Raw genomic sequence first — 26,007 nt, forward strand, 5'->3', positions numbered from 1 at the left:
TTTGGGGGGGGGGGGGGGGCGATGGTTGGGCGGGTGGGGTGGCAGCTGGCAGGATGGGCCGAGGGGAGGGAAGGGCCGAGGGGAGGGAAGGGCCGAGGGGAGGGAAGGGGCGAGGGGAGGGAAGGGCCGAGGGGAGGGAAGGGGCGAGGGGAGGGAAGGGGCGAGGGGAGGGAAGGGCCGAGGGGAGGGAAGGGCCGAGGGGAGGGAAGGGGCGAGGGGAGGGAAGGGGCGAGGGGAGGGAAGGGGCGAGGGGAGGGAAGGGGCGAGGGGAGGGAAGGGCCGAGGGGAGGGAAGGGCGAGCCACCTGCACACTGGCCGCAACCCAGTCTTTAGCGCAGCATCTACAACTTTCCTCAGGCATCTCCTCAAGCAAGAAATTTTCCAGACCCCAAATGGAACGGAAGTCCGCCAAGACACCGTGAGCCTCCCCTTTTCTCGTCCTCCCCTACCCTTCCCCCCCCACCGCCACACATACACCTGCACAGCAGCTCTGGCCCCCTAAATTAGACTGCCACCCACTGAGTCCTGCTTAGGGTTTCCCTTCCTCACTCCTTTCCCCACTCCCCTGTCCGCTGCGTCGTATACATGCTGCCACCGCGGCCCCCTGTTACCCTCCCTGGCCGGCTCTGAGTGCAGCACGACAACACCATTTCCTTTGAGGACTTTCTTCGAGGTATCCTGCAGCTGGTCCAGGACGAGTTTGGGGACGTATCAGACGGTGATGATGAGGCCGTCGGACTAGAAGGAGCCGCCACCGCCGGCGGCTCAGGTTCCGGCTCGGCCACGCCGTCGCCGCCAGGCGAGGCCGACGGCGCAGCGGCGTCAGGTGGGGCCCCGACGCAGCCGCCGGGCCCCCGCCGCTGCGGCAGCGGCCGCACTGACGCGTCCACGTCCCAGCGTGAGGGCGGCGATAGTTACGGACCCAGCCCCAGTCGGCCCCGCAGCAGTAGTGCTACGGGAATGGTGACGGCAGCAGCAGCAGCAGCAGCGGGGGTTAGGAGGGCACCCAGTCCTGGCTTGGGACAGAGACAGGAGACCAGTCCTGCTCCGCGGCCGGCTAGTGGATTTCTGGCGTCTCTTAGGGGATCTTTCCGGAAATCCGCAGAGCCGGCAACGACGACTGCCACGTAGCTTGCGGGCTTGCGGGGGTTGTATTAGGAGTTACAAAAGGAGCGCCCCAATGGGTGAGCCCGTATGTATGTCTGTGTGTGTGTGCCGGGGCGGGGGCTGGTGTGTGTGTAATGGGTTTGTGGTGGGAGGTGAAGAACGGAGGTGTGGGAGAAGAGAGACGTGTGCGGCACACCCCAGGCTAGGCGAAGTGCACGGGGCGACTCTGCCCTGTGGGTGGTTGCGGCGTTACTGCCATGGCTGGTGGTGATGGTGCTGCTACTGCTGGTGGTGGTGTAATGTGTGCAGCTGGTTGTCACTACGGTGTTGCTGGCTGTCAACACCGGAGTATGGCACAGCGCAAGCACGTAGGACATAGGACGGGTGAATGTGGCGAGGCGGAGGAGGCTAAAGAGGAAGTGGCATCGGCGCCAGAGGGCCGCCGGTTTGGCGGTGGTGGTTCGGTTTGGTGGTGGTGGTGGCGGCGATAGTGATGGTGGTGGTGGTGATGATGATGGGTGGGTGGGTGAAAAGATCTTCATCGCGAGCTGAGTAGTCAACGACTACCCTGTACAGCAATGTGCTGCCCGAGCCTGAGGAGGTAGAAAGGGATGTTTACCTGAGCCCCGGACGGACGCGCAGCAACACAATACGGCAATGTTTATGTTTACACGCATACACATGCATGCATGTATGTATGTATGTAGCAGCCACGTGACGGGTAATTGATTGTATCCGATCGCTCAAATAGAAGGCAATCAATGGATGGACCATCCAGTAATACACCAGGGCCATCTAATCACCAGGGTGTTGCTGGTGCCGGCGGCGGATGGATGGATGGAAGGTCACCCGGCAGGGTGCTCGCTCAGACGCCCCTGTCTCCATCACTCAGCAATGGGAAACACGGCACAGCTGAGCTGCTGCTGCTGCTGCTGCTGCTGGGAGCTCGGATGCGGCGGACTGGCGGCTGGCAAACAACAACAGCAACCGGTCCACCCTCGTGTGTCGGTCATCTTGGAGTGAGTGTGCTTGCTTGGCGTGGCGGCGCTCCACAAGCGTTCCAGTAACGTTCATCATCTTTCCTCCCCCCCCCGGGGTGTGCCCAATCCCTCCCGGACAGTTCCCAGTGCTCAGCTGGACACGGACAACTCAATATGGCAGCAGCAGCAACAGCAGGTGGCGACGACCAGTTCCCCGTGGGGGAATTGCCGTGCATCGTTGCCGCCACATTATTAATCATGCAATTGACTGCGCAGCTACAAATTTCTTTCTTTCTACCGCTGCTGTCTACCCTACCCCTGCCTCCCCGCTTAGTGCTGCAGTTATCTATCCCTCCGTTATCACACTGCAAAAGCTTCATTCACGCCCGTGCTGCATACGTCCCCCACCACGAACTTTCTTTGGTTATCGGTCCGTACCGAAAAATCCCAGCAGCCTCCATTTGCAACCCCTGCTGAGATATCCCGGGAACTCGTCCGACCCCAGTACTTAAGTGTGACGTACTCAATCCACACATGGACAGCAGCAGCTGCTGAATTCCCATGCTGCTCATTGAAGGGGTTCCCCTTCGCGGAGACGAAGGTCATCGGGTGCCTGGCCCGGCTCCTGGCCCGGGCTCCTGACATAGTCCCAGTCCACCGGCAGCCCTCGGCGTGCTGATGCTGAAGGATCTCCGAAGACCTGGAAAGGGACATATTGGTGGTTGAGTTTCTCAGTTATTCCGTTGCTTGGGAGGTAGGCAGCTTACTCGTTTGTGCATCGGCAGGGTTCAGAAACGATTGGGCAGTGCGAAGCGTCCCTTCCTGTCTGCAGTACCTGTCAGGGGACTCCAGCTACTTGTCTGCACGTGAGGTATTGACGACACGGCCTTTGCTTTGGGTGAAATGGCGGCCTGACGACCGGAGACCTAGCTACGTTCGGTTGATGCCTGAGCCGGCCTAACAAAGGTCTGCACGACTGAATGGTCAATCTATGGGAATTTTTTAATATAGCTTTATAAATCTTAGGATGCCAATCCGCTTACTTGGAGCGTTCAGCTTCAGAGCTCTGTTCAGCGTTAATGCGTAGGGCGAAGAACCACAGACGCAACCTTTGGTGTAAGGCAGCCGCATGAGTAATTTTTCAATATAATTATATAACAACGAGCAGCAACCCTAGCAAATACATCACAGTTGAAAGAACCTATGTAGAAACGGCACGTGCCGCGTTTCGACGCATCTCGTAAATGCCCTAATACTGGCATCCTGCGATAAGACGAAGATCCAATAATTCCAAGGTACCTGGTTGTGGGTGTCGAACGCTAGTACAAAATTAGTCAGGATTTTACTTTCTAGGCAGTCATCTGAACAGAGGTAGCCCCACCTACCCTGTGCATGGTGCTGTCCTGCAACCCTAGCAATCCTAGGTCAGCGGACAGTTGTTGAAAAATTAACAAATTAACACATCAGAATTGAAGTAATATTAGATTTTATGTCCTTGGCACGTCCACAGATGTGATTTTTACCGACCGGCGCCCTATGACTGTAACCCTATACATGTATTGAGCTAATTGCATGCCGATTCTACGTCCCATAGTACACTTTTTGATTTGTGATAGTTCTTATCCTTATGTTCTTGTCAATAGTTACTAGATTCAGCATCCATTAAGCAATTCGGACCTAGACCTTACCACGGCGCTGACCTATTTCAGCGAAAATTGAAGTGATTGATCTAAGTATAACTTAGAAATCATTGGGCCGGAGGAGTATGGGCTGCGCGGGAAGCAGGTCTATCCTGCTTGTAAAGGATTCCCCGCTCAGTGAAGCCCTTGAGCGGAGATTGATTGAAGAAATCGTGAGGACAAAGCGGAGAAAATCATTTGTTGCTAAAAAGAGCTCCTTCAACAACCTCATGCTCCAAATGCCAAAGCTTACACTTGGCTTTAAAAAGATTCGGGAGGTCCACGCGGCAATTAGCGGGCCGTCTGGAAAGGTGAGTTAATGCATGCGTGCTATGTCTAGTTCGCACACGTAGACGGTGCTCGTGCTCAGTAGCTACTGCGACACATTCACTCCCATCGACAGGTTACTTGGGCCGCATTTCGCTCCGTGTGCCACGAAAAGTTGGGGCTGGAGAAAAACTCGGAAAGTCTGCGTGAAGTGCTTTCGCTTCCTGACATTGCGGACGGAGTGCTCGTGACGCATCCGGACCTCATTCTTTTATACACGGTACGCGCGCGCGGCACCTGGTGGGACTCTGATAACGTGCTTGAACGGGGTCGACTTTCCGCTCACCCGTTTCCGTTTTTTCCCAACAGTAAGATTTCGCTGCAGCTCTGGCCTTATAAATGATCCCTGGGGCATGGCGCCTCCCCCATCCCAATCCCATCCCATCCCAATCCCATCCCATCCCAATCCCATCCCATCCCAATCCCATCCCATCCCATCCCATCCCATCCCATCCCATCCCATCCCATCCCATCCCATCCCATCCCATCCCATCCCATCCCATCCCATCCCATCCCATCCCATCCCATCCCATCCCATCCCATCCCATCCCATCCCATCCCATCCCATCCCATCCCATCCCATCCCATCCCATCCCATCCCATCCCATCCCATCCCATCCCATCCCATCCCATCCCATCCCATCCCATCCCATCCCATCCCATCCCATCCCATCCCAATCCCATCCCATCCCAATCCAACAAACGGCCACCCCACCCCACAGTCAAACGGGACATTTCACTGAGCACCGCGCCTCTCCTCTCCCATCTCGCCTTTCCAGTCCTCTCTCTTCTTATAGTCGACAGTTGATCTGTGCTTCTTGCAACGTATGATTCCCTTCCTATCTCCCCCCCGCAGTGTTTTTAAAACTTTTTCACCATGGTAATCTTTTAGTGACCAAGTGGTTACTGTGGGGGTTTTCCCTGGTAACCACCTTACAAAACATTTTTCCCCAGCGAGTATGCTGAACAGGAGCCCACTAGAACCATGCCTTTGAAGATCCAACTTCGCAACGCTCATTTACGGCGTTGAACAGCCAAGACGACGCTTAGATATTAATTTCTTTATTTACACGGATATTTGTACAGATGAAAGATTTTTGGCGGAAGTATGTACAGATAGAACCCAAACCATGGCTACTTCTTAAGCAGCGCACACCGCAGCTTGACACGTCAGTTTTTGTTCTGACTTCATGCTAGCGCCAACTTCTCACTGCCCGTGGTGGTCTGCCCGGCGGTAGGCAGCCGATTCGTTCCAGTGCTGCAGTGCTGCTTATTACGGAAAACATTTCGTAGGTGGTCACTACCGGGGGTTCTGTGGCCCAATTTCCTGGCGACCACCTGGTTACTGGCAGGTGACTCAAAACATTTCCTAGTGAACACCTTCTGGAAGGAATCCTTTTTTCAGTAACCACTTGGTCACTAGTAACCACTTTTTTAAAAACATTGCTCCCTCCATTCCCTTCCTGATCTCCTTCCAAAGGTTATTTCCCTGCTGGACGGCAACACCGGGCGTCACTCGTTCACTGTCCCAGAGATTCGCGCCTGCCTCGACGTGATGGAGAAGAGCTTCATGTTCTTCGACTCGTCCGCGGATGGGCGTATCGAGCGGAAGGAGCTGGCGCACGCTATGAAGTCCGGCACCCGGGTATTCGGACGCAAGACCTCCAAGACCCTGGCGGATCAACTGTTCGACCAGGTGAGGGTGAAGTGTGAAGGATGGGCTGGGTTGAAGGGCGGAGTGAAGGGCGGGGTGGGTTGACGGGCGGAGTGAAGGGCGGCCTGGGTTGAAGGGCGGAGTGAAGGGCGGGGTGGGTTGACGGGCGGAGTGAAGGGCGGCCTGGGTTGAAGGGCGGAGTGAAGGGCGGGGTGGGTTTAAGGGCGGAGTGAAGGGCGGCCTGGGTTGAAGGGTGGAGTGAAGGGCGGGGTGGAGTGAAGGGCGGCCTGGGTTGAAGGGCGGATAGAAGGGCGGGGTGGGCTGAAGGGCGGAGTGAAGTGTGGTTGCCATTGGTTGATGCGTTGGGGTTGGGATGGTGGTACGATAGGCGATGAACGTGGTGAGAAGGAAGGGACATTGATAGATCTGGTAAAATTTCTCGTGGTAAAGGCCGGGCGCCGCTTATCAGCTCGAGTGAACAGGTTCCCTGTTCGATTCCTTGTGAGACCTCACTATCATAACGGTCCCAACGAGATTGCATGGCCAGCCGCGGGGTAATGATATTCCCCGCTGGCACATCCAGACCCCTACCTGGTACCTGTCGTACAGATGCGCAAAGGTTTTTCTTAATAAAAAGAAAGTGGCTTAATAGGAGAGTAGGGGTATAATATGCAAGCAACACAATGCCGCCATCACAACATGTATCCCTTGCATCGAGGCCTGGGCTTAGGCGGGCCGGTCTCATTAGGTTACTTAAGAGGAAACTAATCCCCGCTTGTTAACGGGGGAGAAATTCGATGTCTGACTCACACGCCAGCGATTCAGGATGTTTTCTTCACACCGACTTGCGAAGGTTTGTGAAGAACAGGCGCCCATCCCTAACCTACCTCCCCTTCCTCGCCCCCCCGGTGTGTACGGCACTCCACACACACATCGACACCTGCTTATTGGCTGCTCGCTGCAGCTCGACTGGTCACGGGACGGTCAGATCACGTTTAAGGAATTCCTGGTCGGCATGGAACGCATCATCATGGAGACAGCGGGGCACGAGGAGGACGAGGACGAGCTTGGGCAGGACGAGGGGGATTGCGAGGTAAGGGTTGCGGGGTAGAGGGGTGTTTCACATCAGGGGGGAGGAGACGGGAAGATTCGGGGCGATGGGGTTGGGGGGGGAAGAGCGTGGCTGGGTAAGGGGTTGGGGGAGGGAAGGAGATGGAAGGTACGTGTGGAGAGTGCGAGGAGCGGGAGTGGGGTAGTGCTCTTTTACCTTTCCGCTTCCTCAATCTCGCCACCCGCACCGCACCGCACCGAGCAAGGACGTCTTTGGCTTGCTGCTCCTCTCAGGACGCGGATATGGACTTCATTGAGGATGAGATGAAGCCGTTTGAGGTCCCCCAGGCTCCACCACCACCACCACCACCACAGCCACCGGCGGCACCCTTAACGCCGTTACCACCGCCGCCGCAGCGGCAACAGACGGTAGAATCTGAGGACCTGGAACCGGAGCAAGGGCAGTCAGAGCAGCAGCAGCAGCAGCAGCAGCAGCAACTGCAGCAGCAACAGCAGGCTAGGAAGCTGGTCTCCATGTTTGAGGGTCCGCTACTGCCGCCACTGCCGCCATTGGGGAGGGGCCCGGGCCCCGGAGCCATTGATGAGGTCCGGCCCTTCACCATATCGAGCACGGGAGCGGCTTGATGATTTGATAAGCAGTTTGTAACGCTCCTTGCTGTCCATGCAACAGCGACCCCATCATCATCGCGGTTGCTGTATATGCGGTCGGTGCATGCGGTATCGCAGACACACGTATATGTGTGTGTGTGTGTGTGCGCTGGATTTGTACACTGCTCGTCGCGCTCAGTGGCTGTCACATACAGCACATATGGGGTGTGCGCACACGTACGGAGTGAATACGACATGTATGGCGTAGGATAGGGTTGGCAAGCAGTGGCTGTTGGCTCTGAATTTGGGTTCTGTAAAGAGCTCTTCGCGTGCCAAATGGCATGGGATATTCATCCTGACGTGTCAATGTTTCTTTCCTTACTCGGTCGTTGACAATCGTTGTGTTAGTTGCAATAACTGATATTTCTTTAATAGCTTGTTAGTCGCGAACTGCAATAATTGGTCACTTTCTGGGCATCTGCCGGGTTGTGGAGAGCCCCTTGACATGTTCTCTTTTGTGACATGCGGTCATTCGAGGAGAAAGACAGACGGATGGACAGACAGACAGACTGACTGGCGTGTGTGCACGCCGCTTTCTGGTCTGTGGGAAATGTGGTCTGCGGATTTCCCCAGGCCGATCAGACCGCGCTGCGCAAGGGCAGCAGGCTTGGCTTGTTCTCGAGGGCGCCCGGGCATCACCCAGCGTTCCTAGATCCCCCTTGAGACACTGGGACAGGAATACGTACCCCATACCTGTGGACAGACCCGTGGACAGACGCGCACACACGTTTGTATTGTTTTTCAACGATTTCTTGGGACTTAAAATTTCGCTGCGTGCGTATATGCTGTACGCTATCTGGGTCTCTCAGTCTTGTTAGTGTAGTAGCTGGCCGCTGAAAAGGCCTCTCGAGATGCTGGTGGTCGCGCTTCGCGCGTGTTTGTAGAGCCGTACTGTGTACCAGCTACTACAGTTAGCTCGTGTTAGAACTGACCATTGCTGATGATACAAAATACACGCTGTGCCAGTGGATTGTGATATTAAAAGCTTTTTAATAGGGAAGCGTATGAGCTGTCGCGTCCCGCATGCACGTGATTCGCGACACTTGGGTGCCGACGACGTGGGGGAGAGGACGGGGACAGAGATAGATATAGATAGATAGATAGATAGATAAGAGAGAGAGAGAGAGACGAGGTTCGCGAAAACACAACACATGTGCGTAATCGTATACGCTTCCGTACTCAGGCATCTCTCTATTCTCAGCGGAAGGCTAGGACTGCTACTACTACTGCTGTTGCTGCTGCTACTGCTGCTACTGCCCCTCCCCTTTTCCTGTTTCCCCGTCATTATTCCCTGTTCCTTCATTCTCCGCGCCCTCCGCGACACACGTCTTGGCTCGCTTGCAGCCTCCGCCCGGCACCTGCTGCCGCTGCTGCTGCTGCTGCTGCTGCTGCTGCTGTTGCGCCTTCAGATGAACCAGCCGGCTCCGAGCTGCAAAGAGAGACATAAACACACACACAGACACACACACACACAACCAAGTCCCAAAGCATTAAGCGAAGTGGTGGGGGACCACATGCCGTTCAAGGTATTGCAGGATAAGTGGCATATAGGATATCTTTAGGATGAAAATCCCAAAGCATCAGGACCCCCAACCCCAACCAGTTGTCCCGCAGCGGCCACAGCAAGGTCGTGTGGCTCTGCTCTGTGGCTGCTCTGGGACTGCGGGAACAGCGCTGTGTAGCTCCCTATCCGGTTGCTCGTACAACACGATGGGGTCTGGGGTTGTCGGTGTCGTACAGTCGTACTTACCGTTGGGAAGCTGGTTGTGGGTCGAGGACCACAGCCGGGAAGCAGAGCGATAGGAATCCAACACCCGGGTGAACTGCGGTCCACGATGCGGGGTGAGTGAAGGGAGATGTGCGCGTGTGTTGGCGTTACGGTTTGGGGACAAAGCAGGCCACACCAAGTGTGCGGCTGGCTGTGCGTGTGTGTGTGTGAGAGAGAGAGAAAGTTTGTGTGTGTGTGAGAGTGTGTGTGTGAGTGTGTGTGTGTGTGAGAGTGTGTGTGTGAGAGTGTGTGTGTGAGAGTGTGTGTGAGAGAGTGTGTGTGCTAGTGTGTGTGAGAGTGTGCGCGTGAGTGTGTGTTTGTGTGTGTGAGAGAGAGAGAGTGTGTGTGTGTGTGTGCTTTAATGAGCCGAGCCGTGTGTTTGTGCACGTGTTGCAAAGAAAGAAAGGGCTCCACGCGCAGATGTGGCCCCCGTTGCCAGCTTGCAGGCTTTACACAGCTTCGCAATCAGCACGTACACGTACAGGTACATGTGTTTGTGTGTGTTTGTGTGTGTGAGGGGTTACACCTCGGTTGCGTTACCCAGATAAAGAGGTTTAACGAGTGCCCATACACGGTCCCGCTCTTGCCCTCCCGCCGCTCACCACACGAGCAGCCAAGCGGGGGGGCCCCCGTGTACGCGGCGCAGCTGTCCCCACCGCCGCCGCCTCCTCCTCCTCGGCCGCCGCCGCTGCCAGCAGGAGGGCCCTCTCCAGCCCCGCCAGGTCCTGGGCCTTATCCAGAGCCACAATGGTGTTGTAGGAGCGAGTGAAGTCCGTCAGAACCTATGGGGGTGTGGAGGGAGGGAGAGGAGGAACGGGGGGAGGGAGTATACACCTGAGTATACATACATACATAATGCAAATAGATTTAACGCCATATCTTGGCCGCGTGGCCCAATGGATAGGGCATCGCCCTCCGGTAATTCGGGGTATAGGCGGGGATTGTGGGTTCGAGTCCCACCGTGGTCGATGATTTTTAGTATGTGGCTGGCAGAGGTTCAGGCCTAACTTTTGCTGCCGGTCTGTCCGGGTTCAAATCCGCTCGCCGACCTCTCGGGTGTGCGAGAGGCGTTGAAATGGGAGGTGGCCCCCCATCTTGTGGTCGGTGTAGGACGTGATAATATCAACTTGCGAGCTGACCAGGAACTAAGTTGATGCGCCGTTGATCCGCTAGATTTGGTTGGATGCTGGTGGTGAGCTGCTGAACCCAACGAATACATTCTGAAGGATGGGGTGAACGGATTAGGGTGCCCCTCTAGCAGGGGAGAGCAGAACCTGCCTCGGGAAAGGGGGCCGCTGGTAAAGCTATACCACCCTGTAACAACATACATACATACACATCACACTCACCAGGACGCCGTCGGTATCACGAATCAACACCGCCTCTCCACTGAGGTGGCCATGCACCTGTCCGCCGTCATGCAAAACCGCCAGAGTACGGCCCAAAAGCGTGGCCGCGCGATCCAGTTCTGCCGTACACCATACGGGCGATTATGTGCCGGTTGGGTGGGATGGGTCTGTATGTATATGGGTCTCCGTGTGTGTTGAAAAGGCGTCCTAAACCCTAAAACCCTAAGGTAGGACAACAGGACAAATGACTTAACAGCTTTTGAATGAAGGCTTTAAAAAAACAGCTGAATCCATAAATAAAAGAGCCAAAAACATACCAAATAGGGATGTTATTATCTAGTTCTGGGGCTATATATATTGTTGCTCATAAAAATTTGAAAATGAATAAACTTTTTTTAAACTGAAATCATGGCAAAAAACATTTGCATAAGCATTGTTAAAAAAATCGGCGCTTTCCTGCCCGAGTTTCTTACATACGATTTCCCCCCCCCCAACCACCACCACGTTGAGGGAGGGTTGGCGTTGTACGGTTCAAACCCTAGTGTGGTGGCAAAAGGGAATGTCATCGTTAACGGCCCAATGGAAAGGGAACAGACGGCAGCCCGCCGCCTAGGATTGCGCCCCCCTTTACCTTATAGGTTATAAAACCCACCCGCTGGCAGTGGCTTCGCAACCCCCGCCTCCGCCGCCACCGCCACCGTCGGCGCCTCCGCTCTAACGCTTCCAGGTCCCGGAGCAATCCCGGGGTCCAATGCCTCCTGATCCTGCTGCTGCTGCGGGAGAGGTGCTCGTCCAGCTGCGGAGTCCGGGAGCTCCGCCTCCGCCTCCGCCGCTGACGCTGCTGTTATCAGGTCGGATAGACTTCGGCCCGCCACCGCTTCTACCATGGCGACGCCCGTAATCACGTCCGCATGGTACAGCAACGGAACAACTACGCCCAGCTTGTGAGCTCGCAACATGCTCCGGGCAACCTGCTTATCAGGTGGTTTCGGAGGGTTAGATGACGCTTGTGTTTTACCTGCTCCCAGAAGCTACGGGAATTCGTGGAACGTTGTGCTTACCTGACGTATGCCGCCTGGGGCGCTGTCACCCCCATTTGCATCTCCGGCATCATTCGGTCGGGAACGCTTGTGCGAGCGCTCGCTGCTGCCCGAGCCAGCACCCGTTCCTAGCCTAAGGACGACGACAGGACGCCCCAGCAGAGTCGACTGCAAATGTCATGTAGTTCAGTATGGATTGTTAACGAGTCGGGCTGGTTGGAGCAAGCGTGCTATGCATGATGCGCACCGGCGTAGCGACCTTTGAAACACCGATTGTGGCGCCGTTGTCGTTGCAGCAATTGCCAGCGGCTTCATATAATTCTGCCATCTCCTAAGATTACCTAAAGTCTAATTACCACGGAAGTTGAGGTAAAGCAGCTGTGATGAGCCCGAAGTCGTTGCACGAGTACGACACTTCGGAGCCAAGACAAAAAACTTCTGAGAGGATCCTCGACACGGGCGAAACTTTTGTCGCTTGCTTTAATATTGTTTCAAAGACTTCCATCTCGTATCTTGTACTTATATGACAATAACACTGTAGAGAATACCTTTTTGTAAATCTCTCCGTCGGCGTTAGTTTAATATTGGGCAAAACTTTCGGAAAACGAAACCTATGGTGCGTCTGATGTTAAATATCTCGTTTGTGGGAGATGGAAAGCTGCGTATTATGGAGATCTTGGCGGATTGCAGGCTTCGACGGGTGAGAACCCTGCTGCCAAGCCGGCCGAAGACGGTGAGTAACAAGGTGCTGTAGCTTTTATTCAATAGCTTATGTTTTCACATGTAACAACATGTTGGGCATAACGGGGTTATATCGTGTGCACTGAAGTCCGTGCCTCGGGTGTTTATGCCTTGCGATGTCATGCTATTGCTAGCACCAATCTAAGAAGCCAGCCCATGCACCGGCATCTTTCTGGAAATTTTCTGGAGTACGCGTGAGCGTGGAACGTAACGAAGCTTGTCGCCGATGACAGGCGCCGCCGCAGAAACTCCCAATAAGGCGTGGGCTGACGAGGCGGATGAAGACCGAGCCCCACCAGGCTTTGACGGCGTCGGCGATGCAGTCAAGGACATCACGGAGAAGCTTGAGACAGCGGCCAAGGTGTGTGCGTACGGCGCCGGGCGTGCTGCAAATGGGCCACTTGTAAGCAAAGCCCAGCCCAGCCATTCCAAGCGGTGCGCAGCATGTCTACGCCGCATCCTCAGTGAGCTCTGGGAGGTGCCACCCTTGCATCTTATGGCTTGCGGCAATGGCTGAAAGGCCTGCCAAAGACCGGGTCCACCCGCGCAGCACCCAACCAACCACTTCGAGGCTGTCCCACCCCTCGACGCTCCCATTCGCCACCACCAACCGTGGTCACACATATACACACACACGCACACCGCCGCATTAAATCTTATCGCAAACGAAGCCGGTTGCTGTCGTGTTTGGCCTTCTCGTACACCGAACCTCCCACTACACATCAGAATGCTGGCTGGGTACGCATACTCGGCTGACCGGCCGCTAACACGCCGCCTCATATACAGGTGGATGAAGGTGGCACTGTGGATGAGCCCGATGTCGCATTAAAGACCGAGGGCCTGCGCGAGCGGCCAGAGGCGGAGATTACCACAAAGACAGAGGTGAGCGTGGGGACGTAATGGACGGATTGCCGGTTCTGGATGGTTGGTTGGGCCGTCTTTGACGCTGAGAGACAGCAGGCGGCTGCGCTTATTAGTCCTCTCCTGTTGTGACGCCATCCCTGCATGCTACCTGGTCCCTAAGGTCCTGACTGGCCTTGCTTCACCGCTCCCAGCTGCCCATGCGATGCTCTGATCTGCGTCTTGAAACCCCTGAATCCCCTGACTTGCCCAGGGTGACTCCATTTATGACTCGGCTCAGAAGTTTGAGGACCTGCCCCTTTGTCCGGAGCTGCTGAAGGTAAGAGGCGCAGCTGGAGTGAAGCGCGGATGAGGAGGAAGGGGGGCGTGCGGATGAGCGCGTAGGCGGGATCCGATTAGAATGAGGATCTAGGTTTTTGATATTGTGGTCTGGGTATTAGAGTTTGGGAACTTTGGAGGTGTATGGGGTCGGTGATGTCACGTCTAGAAGGTGCTACTGTATTTTCAAGGAGGAATGGTACGAAGCTTTGTTTGTTACGTTCGTCTTGGAAAGTTGTTGGGACTGGGAGGGGCTTCGGCGGGTTAAGGCGGAGTCGTTGTGATGGAGATGGAATAGGATTGGGTTGCTTTGGGCATCCTGGTCTGGGGGCCGAGCTATTGTGTTGCTGCTGCTGCGGCAACGGCTGCTGCTGCTGCAACAACCACAACAGCAACAACCGTCCATCCTGGCTAATGGTTTCGTCCCCTTGTACGCAGGGCTTGTACGTGGAAATGGGTTTCGAGCGGCCATCTAAGATCCAGGCGCTGACACTGCCCATGATTCTGACACCGCCGCACAAGGATCTTATTGCTCAGGCGCACAACGGCTCGGGCAAGACCACCTGCTTCGTGTTGTCCATGTTGTCTAGGTGCGTGCGTTAGGTGGACGCGGGAGAAGCACAGAGGAGATGGAGGAGATGGAGGCCGGTGTGTGTCATATTCAGGAAACCCCAGATCCTGTGCACTGCCGCCGCCACTGTTTTCTGGATCCTTTGTGGATCCTGAATCTCTCTCGCCTTCCCTGCTGGACTTCTCCGCCAGACGGGACATCGATACCTCCTATCCTGGGTATTCTTTCCACGTCTTCATTTCTACATCATGTACTGCTGCTGCTGCTGCTGACCCAGCTGCTCACGGCATTCTTTTTGGACACCATGCTCATTACTCCCGTTCCCCGCCTCCTCCGCCCCTGCAACCGCTTGCCATGGCCGTAATCCGGCTCGTCCGTGGAATCCCATATATGATTCCTTTCCTTTCCCCGGCTTTTACATTTTACCCGCCCTCCCTCCTGCTCTTTTCCTCCGCCCGCTCTTTCCGTTCGGCCCAGAGTGGACCCCAAGGTGCAATACCCGCAGGCTCTGTGCATCTGTCCCACTCGGGAGCTGGTTGTGCAGAACCTCAGTGTGCTGCGGCGGATGGCTCGGTACACCTCCATCTCCTCTACATCCACAGCCAGTGATGGAGAAGGCCCGGGCGGCGGATTCCGCCGTGACCTCATACGGGACCAGGTGGGGACGGTAGTGATCGGTGGTAGTGATCGTTGTGGGTTATGGGTTGTTAGCCATGGGGGCCATTCTTCGTTCTCCCTGTTCCTCCCATGACGCTCTTCAGGTGGTGGTTGGCACACACGGCAAGTTGAAGAACTGGGTTCAGAAGCGGTTGCTTGATTTAGACTACGTAACCATCTTGGTGTTTGATGAGGCCGACGAAATGCTCAAGGCGGATGGTTTCGCGGACGACTCGGTGCGCCTCATCAAGAGCATTCGGAAAAAGAACCCAAAGGTATGCGCTAGGGATGTATTGACTGGCAGGAAGATCTGAAGTGCTTCTTGCTTGACGGGTAGTAATGGGGAGGGGCGGGAGGGGCGATACGAATAGGGGGATGTCACGTGTTTGAATTGTGAGTTGACTTCACCGACGGACAGACTGACTGGTGTACGTGTTGCTTCATGATAAGGTGTGATTTAGGTGGGCGCGTATGTCATTCTGGCGCACACATAGAGCGCGTGCTCTGTCGCCAGGCATGGAAAGTGCATGTCTGTGCTGTGGTGGTGGGGCCGGTGGAGGCGCGTGGCCTTTAAGATAACTTCATTTCTGCGACCGCGTCACTGCAGCCTTTCAATCCGCCAAGGAAAAACTGCCATGCTGCTCGTAAGAATGCCTTTCGCAAGCCCTCTTTCGCCCCGATCTGCCTCCCATCCTGGTTTCCCGGAATTTCAGAATTGCCGCTTTTTTTGGTGTTCTCTTCGGTCCCCCAGCGGTCCCAACTCATCCCTCTGGCTGAACTGGCTCGTTCTTTGTTCTGTTTCTCGTTCTCATCCCCAAGAGCACCCCATTCCACCCCACCCCAAGCTGGTGCTTTGGGCGTCGGCAGTTTGTCTTACTTTTGCATTCTGTCCCCCCTTACTCCACTCCACCCGACCCAAACCGCAGGTCCAGTTGTTGCTGTTCTCCGCCACCTTCAACGACGTCGTGAAGCGGTTCGCGCTCTCCATCGCCCCCCAGGCCAACCAGGTGTTTGTGGCCAAGGAGCAGCTCAGTCTGGACGTCATTGCGCAGTACAACGTACGGTGAGGACGGGTGGTAAGGAGGCATATGCAACCATTTTTGAGCGTTAACGCCATTATCTTGACGGGGTCATGTGAATGCCTAAGGAAAAAACTAATAAGATTTTTGGAACCCTGATTAGAAATCCCACCTACGGGGTGTATGAGTGGGGCTAATATGTCCAAGGCCCGTCCCTGGAAAAGCAAAAGCTGCTCCGCTCGGCACAAGCTAGCGGTACGGGCAATTTAATTTGGCATCATCTTACATCAGCGCTTGCGAGCCGCAGCGGCCTATTCCCGGCTAGATCCCATACCCCAATCCTGATCTCGATTCCGTTCCTGCCGCAGCTGCCCTGACCGCAACGCCAAGACGCGGGTTTTGAAGGAGATGATTTTCCCCAACTGCGAACGGCTGGGGCAGACCATGATCTTCGTCCGCACGAGAGAGAGCGCCAAGGTGGGCCAAGACGTCGCCTCTGCGCCTGCCTTGTTTTTTGTGTTATCCTTTTGTCCACGAACGCGCGTCTGTCTACGCCGCTGTTCTCTGGTTGTCACTTCTCTTCTGTTTCCCACGTGTACCGGCACGCATGCTCTCGTTTTTGATCTCACTGCAGGGCCTTCACTACGATATGGAGCGGGAGGGCTACAAGTGCACCTCCATCACAGGCGATATGCAGCCCGGGGACCGAGACCGCGTTGTCCAGGAGTTCCGAGACGGCACCACCAAGATTCTCATTTCCACAGACGTCCTCTCACGGGGCTTTGACGTCAGCCAGGTCCGTAAACGGGGAACGGTTCGTGCGGGCGGTTGGGTGGGTGGGACCCTGGTGCGTGGGAAGGCTTTTAAGTGTACAAGCGGAGAGAAGAATCGCGTGCAGGGGTTGCGTAAACGTACATGCTGTGTGGCGATGGGCGGTGCGGTGAGCGAGCAACTGGTGTGGGAGGCATCGAATGCTTACCCTGGTCGCTACCCCCTTGGTATGGATTGACATGGGATGCTGCGGGCTTTTGCTAGTATGGGGTCTTCGCACATGGCATACATGTATTTCGCTCCCAACCGCGCGCAACCCCCTACGCATCCTTTGATTCATGATGCTGCTTCCTGCGAGCTCCCCACTTGTGCACTTTTATCACCACCTATCCCTGTCCGCGTCCCGTCCGGGGCCCTGCAGGTAACCCTGGTCATCAACTACGATGTGCCTGTGGAGCGAGATGGCAGGACCCCCGCCTACGAGACGTATTTGCATCGTATAGGCCGCTCCGGGCGCTTTGGGCGCAAGGGTGCCGCCTTCAACCTCATGTGCACGCCACAGGTAGGCTGTTTCGATTAAGACTACCATGCTGAACGTGGTATGCCATGATGTGTTGGGGTGCCCGGTGACGCCGACTGGTCGCGTGTCTGAGGTGAGAACCCCAGGACCCATCACTGCAGTGATGACACACTCCCTGCTGCCCAAGGGACGTATGGGGGAGATTGATGCCGGACGGACGGGTCGGTAGGAGGGTCGTTGGGGCCTCTGCGTCCCTGTGCTCCCCCCTCTGCAGTTTGGCCGGCGCCAGCTCCCTTGCCCGATGAAGGCGCACGTAGAAAATGATTTGTGCGTGTCTGAGCAGCGTTTGGGTCCATTGGGAATGGCTTCAGGACAGCTGCCTCCCGTGATCGGTGCAGCCGCGCCAATTCAGTCTTTGCTTTGCTTCCATACGGCTTTTACTGGCTCGTTTTCACCCATTCTTTCGCCGGCCGTCGGTGAATTTTAGTCCGTAGTCCCGTTAGTTGATTGGATTAGCGCATGGCTGGAAGGGCGGTCATTCTCGTGGTACCGTAGGCTGTCTTGCCTACATGCCGTCCATTTTTCCCTAAACAACCTTTACCTCCGCCCTGTATACTCGATTCGGTTCGCATTCAGGATGCGGATGTGATGACCCGCATCTCAACTTACTTCAAGAAGCCCATTAAGGAGCTCAAATGGGACGACGAGGACGAATTTGTGGACGTCCTCAACAAGACGTTGTAACGGCGTCTTGGCTGAGGAAGAGGGGTAGAGGCCCTAGTGTGGGCTGTTGGGGTAGCGGCACGGTTAGGTATAGTCGTGGAGATGTTGCAGGATGTGGTATATAATATGTGACCAAATCTTCTGGTGTTTCTGTTTTTGAGTTCGACTTACTAACGTACATGTTTTTGGAGCGAGTGAAGTTGGGTCGCGCTGTTAAGTTTTAAAACAGGGTCGCGCGTAGCCTCATGTAGCACGTACTCGGGTTTTGTGCTTTCCCTACGACTGAGCGCAAGGAATGTCTTCTGGTGTATAATTCGAGTCCATGCTTCCACAGATGGAATTTAAGTTTAGAATTCTTACATCAATGGCACAGGTAGATAATTACAAACCATGCCCACATACCACGACCAATATTGCCGTAAAAACACGGCCAGTCATGCCCAAAACCGCGGAACCGTTACCAATAGTTATCAGCTGGTCTTGACATCGCGTAAGCCCTTCCCTATCATACTGTGCAACGTCTTGCGCTTCGGCCAGATCTAACTTCGCACATATATCTTCTGCCAGATCCAGGTTCATCACACAGTGACGATGCATCAGTCTTGTGACCGCTGCCAGGTGGTAGCCAACCTTAACACGAAGGAGGTTCGTCCCGAAATAAACGCTCAGTTCGATGAAGGTCTTGTCTACAATACCGAGGAGAGTACGTGTCGCGTGCCACAATGATCTGGCATGCACCAACAGCCTAACCATCTAATACCCTTAGCAACCCAGAATTGTTGACTTGTCTGCAACGGACTCAGTCCTTAGGACATAACTCTACCATCAATTTGGAGAGTAGTCAAGCCACGCACCCCTCAAGACGCACTAGGTCGGATACCTCTGCTGCCACTCACCGTGTGAAGTCGTGCCTCTGCGAACACGATGGATTCTCGTCCATCTTCTCCCAAGCACAACCATACCCGCCACCCATAAAGCAAACCTACGCAGCTACACATACCATTTTCCGAGTACACCCTTTTTCAGAGCACCTCCTTTACTCCATGCCGAAAACCTTCTTGAAAACCTCCCGGACGCGGTCGCCATCGTCAATCTCCGCAAGGGGGTCTTTTCGGAGGCGGTGGCGCAAGCAGAGCGGGATGACACGGTAAATGTCCTCGGGCGTGACCTCGGTGCGCCCCTCGAAGGCGGCAAGCGCCTTGGCTGCACGGTTGGTTACAATGTCACCACGGATGCCATCCACATTGAGATCAGAGCAGATCTGGGAAATCTTGACGCGGTACTCGTACGAAACCTCGACCTGCTTGAGAAGCTTGCTTGCCTCCACGATGCGGTTTGTCAGAGCGTTCTGACTGGCCTCATAGTCCTTGCTGCACACAGGAAACAGCAAGCCGTGCAATCAGTCTCGGCAGAAAAGCACTGGCACACCATGTTGACAGAGTCGACCTCCTACTGGCGCTCTTCGGTAGCTGCCACAAGGAAACGTCTGAAGGCAGGACATGAACATGCCCAACACTACGAGTGTGGCAACCGCCATAGGCGAAGCCCTGCATCGCGCCTTCCTCAAGACGCGAAACTGGCGCATGCTGGCTGATCCATTGACATGCCGTGGAGTACCGGACAGAGGCGTGTAAGATCACATCACACGCGCCATTACAGATGTAATCGCCCTTACCGGAATGAGGCCGGGTTCTCATCGAAGGTGCCGCGCTGCGACACAATCTGGACACGGAGGCGCGGGTCCTTCACAGTACCGATCTGCGCATGCATGCCGAAACGGTCCAGCAACTGCGGCCGCAGCTCACCCTCTTCGGGGTTGCCTACAAGCGCAAAAGCATTTGGTGTTGGGCGACCCGGTGGATCAGGCGGTCAAAAGGGAATTAAAAGGAAATACCACCGCACGGTACGAGGGAGAAATCAAAGCCGTGTTCTGTATAGTTGGGGAATACCATCAAGCGGCTGCCCGCACACCAACAGCGCGTGGGCAAACCACGCGGATGAGAGTTTTCACTAAACACACCTAGCTGCAAATTTATAATCGAAATCAGTCAGGCAGCCTAAACCTCCAAATACAAACCAAATAGAAGGAACACGATAACCCCTGGCTTGCAAAACTCACCAGAGCCAACCAAGATGAAACGTGCTGGATGGCTGATTGAGATGCCCTCACGCTCCACGGTGTTCCAGCCGCTGGCCGCCGAGTCCAGCAGGACGTCCACCAGGTGGTCATCCAGCAAATTGACCTCATCCACATACAGGATACCGCGGTTGGCCTTGGCCAGCAGACCCGGCTCGAACGCCTTGACACCTGTGCGAATAAAGCCAAGCCAAAATGGCCAAAAGGTGAGACATGGGAGATGCAGCCAATGCCGACGCCTATGGGTGCTAGAGCGCTTGTCGCGTGGCCAGTCGGGACGTGCGACCACTGACCCTGTAACAACTACAAAGTCCCTTCTCCCTGTTGCATTAACTGCATCACCATATAACAGCCACAAGCCCAAGTTCCAAACCTCGGGATCTGAAGTCCCGGATTCGCCTCATCCATTGCGCCATTGGCAAATAACCATCGAACGCAACTCCGCTAACTCACCCTCCGTCAGGGCCTTCTCGATGTCGATGGTACCACACACACGATCCTCAGTGGCACCCAGCGGCAGGTCAACCATGGGAATCTTCTTTGAGGCAACAGACATCTGCTCGCCGGCCTTCACACGGTTGCGAACCTCCTCCGACATGAGCTCCGGGTCCGAGGGATCGGAGTTGAAAGGATCGCTGGCAACGACCTAACAGGAGAAGGGCAAATGAGGGGGGTTGAAAATCAAGACGGCATCATCTCGTCACATGCAGCGGAGGACGCTGCATACGAGAACGCGGCTTTCTTCATGACTATGCAGACACACACTTGCCACAGTTGGTTATGCCATGGCACCTTCACTCGTGATAGGCATCGTCTACAGGGCTGCGTGCATAGAACCTGGAGGCAGGCAGGCGTGAACATGCCCAATAACCCCGCGCCCGAAACCCGTAATGTGTAGTCATTCTGTTTTAACCTAGCAGTGGCCATCAATTCCTGAAGTTTTGTGAACCAGGTGCTCATAGACAGGGGATCTCCCGGAGTGTGGGAAAGCAACGCCGCTATCTACAGGACTCTCGGTTATTTTCCAAGCCAGGAACCCCCGAAGCCTGTGGTATACCCCGTCATACAGCTTGCCTCGTATCGCGCATCTTACCTTCATCTCGGGCAACAGGTCAGCCAGCGCACGGATGGTGGTGGACTTGCCGGTACCACGGTCCCCCATAATCATAACACCACCAATCTTAGGGTCAATCACGTTTAGGATCAGTGCCAGCTTCATCTCATCCTGGCCGACGATGGCCGTGAACGGGAAAATGGGGCGCGCCTGGCCTGTGGTGTCAAACGCGACCGAGCAGCAAATTCTAGTTGGGCCGACCCGATGCTAGGAGCTGACCCTAAATATTAAACAAACACTTACCCAACTCCTTCTCCGGCTTAACCTCGGTCGCAGCCGCAGCCCGGACTGAAGGAAAAAAGTGGAACAGATGGTTACAAGGTTGAGCAACCGCCTAGATCTAAACAAGGATTCAGGTTTAGATTTAGCTTTATCTTACCCTGAAGGGCAGCGCGCTGAGGAACAACAGCAGCGCCCTGCAGGAAGACACATCGCGACGTGTACAAAAGTAAGCAAAATTCTTACGCTAGCGCTAGATCCTTGCCATTAAAAAGTTATAATCTGGGGAATTTAACTTGTGTCCCACCTGAAAGGGGGCAACACGGAGCGTGACCACCGACTTGGCATTCACCGGGACCCGCACCGGCGTGCGGGCGCCGTGTTGTTGCTGGGCAACAACATTGCTAGAAACGGTACGCATGTTGAGAGCCATAATTGCTAGTTTCGGGGTCCGACCAACAAGACCAAAGAATGATACAAGATGTGCCTTTCTTTCGCTCGCGATCTTTGCCCCTCCCTGGCAGCGACGCCGTACATGCAAAGAGGAAAGTATCTGGGAAACTTCCACAACAAAATCAACTTCAAATCACTTAATTAATTTGACTTCTGCGTCGGAGAACTGATTACAGGCTACGCATTCATCTAATCTTGTGCCAACTCCACCAGCCATGGCACCGTCGGCAGTGTTGCGAAGCTGCAATACAGCCAGCACATCTGCATCATCTCCAGCTTTCCGTCCAGCTACACGCAGCCGTGTGCACTGCGTGCGCGTACAAGCCAATGAGGCGTTCTGCCGCGATAAGGTTTCTTCTGTCCGCCAGGATGTTAGCTCCAAGGGCATCAGCTACAAAGTCGCCTTTGTTGGAGCAGGCGGGGAGACGCGCGAGGTCAGCTGTCCTGATAACCAATACATCCTCGATGCCGCCGAGGCTGCTGGCCTGGACTTACCCGCAACCTGCAGAGGTGGTATTTGCGGCGCCTGCGTGGCACGGGTAGCCAAGGGCACCATTGACCCATCGGACATTGCGGATTTGAGCTTCACGCTGTCTGAGGAGGAGCAAGAGAAGGGTATGGCGCTGCTATGCATGACGCGCGCGACGTCAGACCTGACCATTGAGACGCAATCTGACTGGGGCTACTCTCTTGGAGTCGGGGAGTGGAAAGGAGCGACTGGCAAGTTTAGCGCTAAGCCTGATCCACTGGTTGGTGTCAGCTGGAGTGAGCTCAAGAAGCAGTGAGCAGCACTTTGAGCAACGGCGCCTGGAACCTTCTGGCGGTCTTGAGGAGCAAGGGTCAGATCCGGGTTATGTGTATAATTTGCTGTGAAGTAACAAGTATGGGTGGAGAGGGAGACAGGAAAAGCGGACCAGAGAGTTGAATTGTTTGACGGAGCAACGGAACACGGGGACGGAAGGTCTCTGCACTGTAACTTGGAAGGAAGGCGCCAGTCGGGACGAGGTCAGTCATGGAGTGGAGCGTCACCAAGAGATGGTCTGAGAGACGGGTTTTATCGGAGCGATTGTCGTGCTGCGTGCTGTGTTGCTCTTTTAGTGCGGTTTTCGGAGCGTCTTTACTGATCCTTATCAGAGCCGGATCATTACCAGAGCCGTGTGTTGTGTATTTTTCGCGCAGGGTTTCCTGTCTAGCTCGTAGGGCCGTATGTCTAGGTCAAGCAATCCCGAATGACTGCGGATTGCCTGCACGTTGGCAATCCTGAAATACCCGGACAGGTATGACGACTGGATTGTGAGCACTAGGGACTCAATTTACCGGACGATGGTGATAGGGATTCACGCGCACGTGCATGGCATGACGTACAAAGCACAGAGCGTGCATCGGATCGAATGACGGGGTGTGGTCGCAGTGCTGGCATATGCTTTTATGCGTGAGCCTGGAGTGGTATTGTTTTGGTGGCATGGCAGGGTTTGTGCTGCTGCTGCGACTGATGTGTTTGTTTCAGGGTTGAGCCACAAGGGGCTTTTGTAGGGGTGTATGCGCTTCTGCTGCATCAGTTTTCCCCCTTCGTCTTCTTGAAGACACCGGATATGCGTTACCTGCAGCTTTGTCAAAGGCCGTGGCTTAACTGGATGCAGTAACGTTGCTACAACACTTCTGTAACTGAGATTAATCATAATTCAATCAGGATATTGGCTACCGCTAACTGGCAATGATCTTGTTCCGTAAGAAAAGTACCAAGTTCAGTACAGGACATAGGTAGGCGATGTAACACACACACACACACACACACACATGCGCGCGCGCGCGCCCGCAGAGGCGATTGGAGCTGACGCTTCCTTATTTGGGTACTCCTAAGAAAAGGGACATCACGAAAATATAGCTTATTCAAACAAATTTCACAAACGGAAATGGACGGGTTGAATCAATAGGATTGGAATGTCAATGTCTTCAAGAGAAATCAGCTCTATTGAGACATGATAAGCGTCTACGTCACGTCCATACGGCTGAAGAGGATTTTATTTGATTCAATTATTCAATTATAAGCTTCTTGAGTTTGTATGGCCTAAACGAGCCAAGACGCTCATCAAAAGGATCGCATCCTGCTGGCCTGCTGTGACAACTGCTAACTGACAGACCGTTACAGTATTACTGCATAGGTTATCCCTTAGCTATAATTTGGACATCAGCTGTAGTATCTGCGGTCGTGTGGCGTTCCTGAGCTGTTGGGCCGATGCATACAAGCTGGTAGCGGACGTGACCTGAATTCACAAAAAAACATTATTTCTTCTTAGGTTACGCGATAACCTTGCATCTTGTCGAAACACGTTATCTGTTGCGTTTGTGATCCAGCGTAGCATTTCGTAACAGTTTCGCTCGTTCCGGGAAAAAAATGGGTGGGACAGATTCGCAGGAGCACCTGCCCGGACACCTCAGCGCACGCGCTGCTCGCGCGATTCGGCCTGCCTTATCATATTTCAAAGCTTTTATCGAGGCTCAGGCGCGTATATGGTCTCCAGAGGACCCTGATGGCAATATTATCCTCAGCGTGGCGGAGAACCGTCTAACTTCCGACATGGTCAAGGTGTGCAAGCATGAAAGACATACGTGCGTTTGGTCTCAACACAAAAGCCTATGACTGACTGGTTGGCCTCATTAGGAAGCCTTACGCAGCTCAGAGCCGTGCCCTCTAGCTCAGCCCACATCCTTACTCCCTGATGGCTGACTTCCTCCATCCCCCTTCCCCTCCCGCTAAACCTTAACATACTGTTCACCTACACGTAGACATAAAACCTGCAGCCGATTCATGCTCCTCTCCTTACGTATACCTGCCTCCATGTTGCGTTTCCTCCATGTTTCTCTCTCGCCTCCCTCTCCCCTTCCCCTCCCTCTCACCGTACCCCAAACACCACCTTCCGCAACCTCCGTGCCGCTGGCCCTGGCTCTCCCTCCCAAGGAGCGCTTACATCTCTCTGCAGCTGACTTCCCCGAGGATGCCCTGTGCTATGCGGACATGCGCGGACTCCCCAGACTGAGGGCCGCACTTTCAAACCTGCTGGAGTCCACCTTCATGAAGGTGAGTGACGGGGGAGGGATCACGATCTTCTCAATCTCCCAGTAAGGGCCCCAGAGGTCCCTCCTGACTTCGCGCGGGCGCGGGTCGATCTGCTGTCTCCTCCCCCCCTCCCGCTGACCCCCTCTCCCGCTGAACCCCCCCTTCTGAACCCCGCTCTCTGGGTCCCACCTCAGGGCATCTCCGTCGACAAGGATGACCTGACTGTCAGTGCGGGGGCTGGGGCGATCCTGGAGAACCTCTTTCACTGTATTGCAGGAGCGGGTAAGTCTAAGGGGCGGTCGTCTAATAGCTATCGTGTACTCCGTACATCATTCATTGCCATTGCCATCATAATCCAATACAATACGTAAACGCCGTTTTTCTGACGTTTTCCGGCTTCAACGAGCTCCGACTCTCCCCGTGTCCCCTTTGGTCAAACCCAGGCGATGCCGTACTGATTCCTGCGCCGTACTACCCTGCCTTCGACAACGACTTGCAAGTGAAATGCGGGGTAAGACCCTGGCCCTTCCAACTGGACGAGGACCGACCCGTGGGTCCGCAGCTGGACGCAGCGGCGGAGGCCGCCGCGGCCGACTGTGCCGCCTCTGCTGTTGCTGCTGCTGCTGCTGCTGACGGGCTTGTCAGCTGCGGCGATGGCCATCATGGCCACCGCCGCCGCGTCGCAGCCTTGCTGTACACCTCCCCCAACAACCCACTGGGAATTATGTACCGGCGGGAGACGGTGGTTGAGATGTTGCGATGGTGTCTGTCGCGGCGGGTGCACCTTGTCAGGTGGGTGGTAGTGGGTGGTAGTGGTAGTGGGGTCATTTCCTCTACCGCACACAACTCGCTCCAGCGAACTGTTTGGCCTATTTTTTAATTATAGAAATAGACATCGCTGACGAAGGAAATTTCATGTGTACGGCAGTCATGTGCCGTCTGTCGTACCTTGTTGCTCTGCAGTGATGAGATTTACGGCAACAGCGTGTTTGCGGAGGGCCAGTCCTTCACGAGTGCGGAGGTCGTGGCGCGACAGGAGGTGCCTGGTGTGTGTGCCATTAGGTGGAGGAGCGAGGGGGGGGTGGGGGAGCGAGAGGGGGCTGGGGGAGCGAGAGGGGGGTGGGGGAGCGAGGGGGGGGTGGGGGAGCGAGAGGGGGGTGGGGGAGCGAGAGGGGGTGGGGGAGCGAGGGGGGGGGTGGGGGAGCGAGAGGGGGGTGGGGGA

The 26,007-nt window shown here is 55.1% G+C and overlaps 6 protein-coding genes across 6 annotated transcripts in view; 4 read left to right on the forward strand and 2 right to left on the reverse strand.

Moving 5' to 3' along the window:
* Positions 1-2,766, forward strand: part of VOLCADRAFT_87186 (uncharacterized protein) — a gene marked incomplete at both ends in the record, with an annotated part of 5,337 nt that extends 2,571 nt beyond the window's left edge. The window contains 3 exons of the mRNA XM_002946774.1: positions 637-826; positions 2,228-2,283; positions 2,665-2,766. Coding sequence (XP_002946820.1) covers positions 637-826; positions 2,228-2,283; positions 2,665-2,766 — 348 coding nt within the window. The remainder of the gene's footprint in view (positions 1-636; positions 827-2,227; positions 2,284-2,664) is intronic.
* Positions 2,767-4,005: 1,239 nt separating this feature from the next.
* VOLCADRAFT_87187 (uncharacterized protein) lies at positions 4,006-8,129 on the forward strand (the record flags this gene model as incomplete). Its single annotated transcript, XM_002946775.1, has 6 exons — positions 4,006-4,077; positions 4,170-4,313; positions 5,574-5,789; positions 6,712-6,840; positions 7,092-7,226; positions 8,040-8,129. 6 exons carry the CDS (start codon positions 4,006-4,008, stop codon positions 8,127-8,129), a joined length of 786 nt encoding a protein of 261 aa, XP_002946821.1.
* A 917-nt stretch (positions 8,130-9,046) lies between these two features.
* VOLCADRAFT_87188 (uncharacterized protein) lies at positions 9,047-11,938 on the reverse strand (the record flags this gene model as incomplete). The annotated part of the gene is made up of 7 exons (XM_002946963.1): positions 9,047-9,183; positions 9,217-9,289; positions 9,837-10,016; positions 10,584-10,702; positions 11,236-11,554; positions 11,645-11,756; positions 11,871-11,938. The coding sequence occupies 7 exons, from the start codon at positions 11,936-11,938 to the stop codon at positions 9,047-9,049; spliced, it is 1,008 nt and encodes a 335-aa protein (XP_002947009.1).
* Positions 11,939-12,135: 197 nt separating this feature from the next.
* On the forward strand, positions 12,136-18,129 carry VOLCADRAFT_103235 (uncharacterized protein). The gene is made up of 13 exons (XM_002946776.1): positions 12,136-12,239; positions 12,314-12,356; positions 12,598-12,725; positions 13,151-13,246; positions 13,479-13,544; positions 13,982-14,133; positions 14,592-14,772; positions 14,876-15,046; positions 15,698-15,834; positions 16,159-16,267; positions 16,425-16,586; positions 16,983-17,123; positions 17,718-18,129. The coding sequence occupies exons 1-13, from the start codon at positions 12,237-12,239 to the stop codon at positions 17,823-17,825; spliced, it is 1,497 nt and encodes a 498-aa protein (XP_002946822.1). The 5' UTR covers positions 12,136-12,236; the 3' UTR covers positions 17,826-18,129.
* Positions 18,130-18,170: 41 nt separating this feature from the next.
* VOLCADRAFT_79418 (uncharacterized protein) lies at positions 18,171-21,733 on the reverse strand. The gene is made up of 8 exons (XM_002946964.1): positions 21,582-21,733; positions 21,435-21,471; positions 21,299-21,343; positions 21,035-21,210; positions 20,395-20,587; positions 19,924-20,112; positions 19,480-19,624; positions 18,171-19,174 (listed from the first exon to the last, which is right to left on the reverse strand). The coding sequence occupies exons 1-8, from the start codon at positions 21,705-21,707 to the stop codon at positions 18,841-18,843; spliced, it is 1,245 nt and encodes a 414-aa protein (XP_002947010.1). The 5' UTR covers positions 21,708-21,733; the 3' UTR covers positions 18,171-18,840.
* A 150-nt stretch (positions 21,734-21,883) lies between these two features.
* Positions 21,884-26,007, forward strand: part of VOLCADRAFT_120406 (uncharacterized protein) — a gene marked incomplete at its 3' end in the record, with an annotated part of 8,143 nt that continues 4,019 nt past the window's right edge. The window contains exons 1-7 of the mRNA XM_002946777.1: positions 21,884-22,508; positions 24,167-24,314; positions 24,687-24,806; positions 24,980-25,067; positions 25,229-25,296; positions 25,348-25,577; positions 25,749-25,831. Of these exons, the coding sequence (XP_002946823.1) occupies positions 21,943-22,508; positions 24,167-24,314; positions 24,687-24,806; positions 24,980-25,067; positions 25,229-25,296; positions 25,348-25,577; positions 25,749-25,831 (1,303 nt within the window). The 5' untranslated portion in view covers positions 21,884-21,942. The remainder of the gene's footprint in view (positions 22,509-24,166; positions 24,315-24,686; positions 24,807-24,979; positions 25,068-25,228; positions 25,297-25,347; positions 25,578-25,748; positions 25,832-26,007) is intronic.

This window comes from Volvox carteri (genome assembly GCF_000143455.1).
Source record: "Volvox carteri f. nagariensis unplaced genomic scaffold VOLCAscaffold_4, whole genome shotgun sequence".
Lineage (NCBI taxonomy): Eukaryota > Viridiplantae > Chlorophyta > Chlorophyceae > Chlamydomonadales > Volvocaceae > Volvox > Volvox carteri.

Excerpts from the sequence above, each read along its gene's own strand:
- VOLCADRAFT_103235 (XM_002946776.1), top strand. Across the intron at positions 12,726-13,150 it reads AGCTTGAGACAGCGGCCAAG|GTGGATGAAGGTGGCACTGT; the intron begins GTGTGTGCGTAC and ends CCTCATATACAG. Across the intron at positions 16,587-16,982 it reads GGGGCTTTGACGTCAGCCAG|GTAACCCTGGTCATCAACTA; the intron begins GTCCGTAAACGG and ends GGGGCCCTGCAG.
- VOLCADRAFT_79418 (XM_002946964.1), bottom strand. The coding sequence starts at position 21,707 with ATGGCTCTCAACATGCGTACCGTTTCTAGCAATGTTGTTGCCCAGCAA. Across the intron at positions 21,472-21,581 it reads TCCGTGTTGCCCCCTTTCAG|GGCGCTGCTGTTGTTCCTCA; the intron begins GTGGGACACAAG and ends GTCTTCCTGCAG. Across the intron at positions 20,588-21,034 it reads ACCTGTTGCCCGAGATGAAG|GTCGTTGCCAGCGATCCTTT; the intron begins GTAAGATGCGCG and ends TTCTCCTGTTAG.